Below are 3,163 nucleotides of genomic sequence, written 5' to 3'. Positions count from 1 at the left end.
TGTGTAAAAGTAAATTGGTCGTTAAATTTTGGTCGCGAAATGGTCGCTGTTTTGGTTGCTAATTGGATCACTATTTCGTTGTTATTTGATCGCCTCAGGGAAGAGCATTTAGTCGTTGTTTGGAAGTAAACTGGTCGTTAAATTTTGGTCGCGAAATGATCGCTGTTTTGGTCGCTATTTCGTTGTTATTTAATCGCCTCAGGAAGAACATTTAGTCGCTATTTCGTCGCAAATTAATAGTAAAATAAAAAAAATATTTGTTATTTAATTTGCTTTTGTGGCTGATTAGTCACTAATAAATGCATTTAAATCTGATTCATATCATTTTTCCAATAAATTCATAAACCTGCTATAATATCAATATGTACACACACATTCCAATACATAAAACATCAAAGACAATATATACACATAAACTTCATTTCATAATTCTGCAATCTAAAAGTCCAAAACATTACTATAGTTCAACACTAAGAAACTTAAAATATCTCAAAATACATAATGGATCCAAATAGTATCAAATTCATATTATAAAATATATTATTTAAGTCAGTGAGAAATGACATCATACTAATCCATATGTGAATCACCAAGGGATCTATGAGCTGGAGGAATATCAGATGATGATGGCATCAATGAGGAAGACTGATGTCCCATCTTCGCTGCCTATAGTTCATCAAGCATTTGAGCTATCATCTGATTTTGGTCTTCTACAAGTTTCTGCAAACTATTATACTTCTCTTTAAACTTTGCTTCAATTTCCTTCTTCCATTCTGGTGATTGGGATGATGGAACATTTGTTGATGTTCCCCCAGTTCCTATTTGAAAGAAGGCAGAAGAGGCAGCACTACCTAAACCATAAACTCGACTTCCTTGCCATCCTCCTGCTGCAGTAATGAACAATTGATCCTCATTAATAGTTCCTCCATCTCCTTCCACATGATCTGATCCCACATACTGGCTTGAATGTTGTTCTTTTAGCTTCAGATAATTTTCCTAGAAAATTACACAATAACAGTTCAATTTGAATACTAAAGTAAAGAAAAATGCTAATACCTACAAGATATGACAATTATAATTCCTGCAAGATATCACATTTACAATACTTGCAAGATATCATAATAGAAAAATCAATCACACAACTGAAAATCATAAATAATTTCTTTGTGAGAATCACCTAGATATCAAAATCATACTTGCAACTAAAAATCAATCAACAACTCAAAATCAATCACACAACTGAGAATCATAAACAATTTCCTTGTGAGAATCACCTAAATATCAGAATCATACTTGCGATTGAAAATCAATCAAACAACTCAAAATCAATCACACAACTGAGAATCATACACAATTTCCTTGTGAGAATCACCTATATATCATAATCATACTTGCAACTGAAAATCAATCAAACAACTCAAAATCAATCCGCATAAGCAGGAAAGTCACTAATGGTCCATAGCAAAGCAACCCGCATGAGAAAATTTTGCTTCTTATCCACATCATATGTCTCAACCCCCATGTTCCATAATTGTTTTAGTTCTTCGATTAAGGGTTGCAAGAATATATCAATTTTAAATTTAGGATTATTTGGGCCCGAAACTATAACAGTGAGAAACATATATTCTGACTTCATACACAGCCATGGCGGAAGATTATACGGTGTCAGAATGATGGGCCAAGAGGAGTACTGTTGGCCAGATTGTCCAAATGGTTGGAATCCGTCAGTAGACAATCCAAGCATCACATTCCTTATCTCTAATCCAAATAATGGATAACATGCATTGAAGTGTTTCCATGCAGGAGAATCAGATGGATGATGCATGACCCCTTCCTCATATTCATGTTCAGCATGCCATCTCATATGGGGTGCTGTTGCGTCTGATGCATAAAGTCGTTGTAACCTTGGAGTGAGAGGAAAGTAATACATCTTCTTATATGGTTTCTGGACAACTTGCTTTGTCAAGCTGTTTACCGTGCGTTTATATCTAGGAAGCTGGCAAAATTTGCATTCTTGTAACTCACCATCACCAGACCAATATATCATGCAATTATTTCTGCAACAATCAATCTTTTCCACTGGTAGACCCAAACCCTCAATTAACTTTTTTGTTTTGTAAAAATTATCTGGAAGCACATTATCTTCAGGTAGAACTTCTTTCACAAACTCAATAATCTGATCAAAACATTTTACAGAAAAATGATGTTCCAATTTCATGTTCATCAAACGTGCCACAGTAGACAGTTTTGTGTGCTTATTGCATCCTGGCCATAACTCTTCATTTGCTGCTTGTAACATTTCATACAACTTTTGTGCCTCGGCATTAGGTGCCTCCTCCATGGATTCAATTTGAGGTGGTAAACCAAACCCTTCAAGTACCATTTCATGGTATCGGCCATTAGCCTCAGATCGAAAATTATTTTCCATGATAGTATCAGACAATTGCACACTAGTGTTTCCTTGATCATCCCAACATTCACCATGTGATGTCCACCTATAGTAATTAGGGACGAAACCATTTTTCATCACATGATATCGTACATCGTCCACACTTAGGAATTTGCGATTCGAACACCTTCTCATACTACAAGGACATCTTATATTCATGCCATCCATACGTTCAGGATGGGTTAAAGCAAATTGTATGAACTCCTCTAAACCGTTTAAAAATTCGATATTCAACAACCCATCCTTGAGCCTATTATACATCCACTGTCGATTGGTACTCATTTTCCTACACAAGATATCTATAGTAAAAATATATAAATTAAATTCAGAGAAATGAGAGGAGGAATTAAAGTAAAAGATGGTTCCAAAGTATCCTAAGAATTAACTATTTAACTATCATATATTGCACAATTCTCCTAAAACAAGTGTTATGTCCAGATTAAAATACTACATTCATTATCTAATCTGAAGTAAAATTTAATTAGATTTAGAATGAACATGATATTATAGAAAAAGAATGTCGACAAGAAGAAGTAACTTATAGCAGTGGAATGAAGACACAAACAAAGTGCATGAATGTAGTTTTTAGAATGATTTTTTGGAAAAGTAGTTTACTTTTAATAAAGTAATTTACTTTTATTATTTAATTGTAATATTAAAAAACGAATGATGTCAGTATTGCGTCAATATAATTGATGATTACATTTGAATATT

The 3,163-nt window shown here is 33.8% G+C and overlaps 1 protein-coding gene across 1 annotated transcript; it reads right to left on the bottom strand.

The window, feature by feature from the left end:
• Positions 1-666: 666 nt before the first annotated feature.
• LOC122724434 lies at positions 667-2,731 on the bottom strand. The gene is made up of 2 exons (XM_043959391.1): positions 1,472-2,731; positions 667-996 (listed from the first exon to the last, which is right to left on the bottom strand). The coding sequence occupies exons 1-2, from the start codon at positions 2,729-2,731 to the stop codon at positions 667-669; spliced, it is 1,590 nt and encodes a 529-aa protein (XP_043815326.1).
• Positions 2,732-3,163: the final 432 nt, after the last annotated feature.

This window comes from Manihot esculenta, chromosome 8, assembly GCF_001659605.2.
Source record: "Manihot esculenta cultivar AM560-2 chromosome 8, M.esculenta_v8, whole genome shotgun sequence".
NCBI classification, from domain to species: domain Eukaryota; kingdom Viridiplantae; phylum Streptophyta; class Magnoliopsida; order Malpighiales; family Euphorbiaceae; genus Manihot; species Manihot esculenta.
Note: the sequence above shows the minus strand (reverse complement) of the source record. Positions and strands in the feature narration are given on the sequence as shown.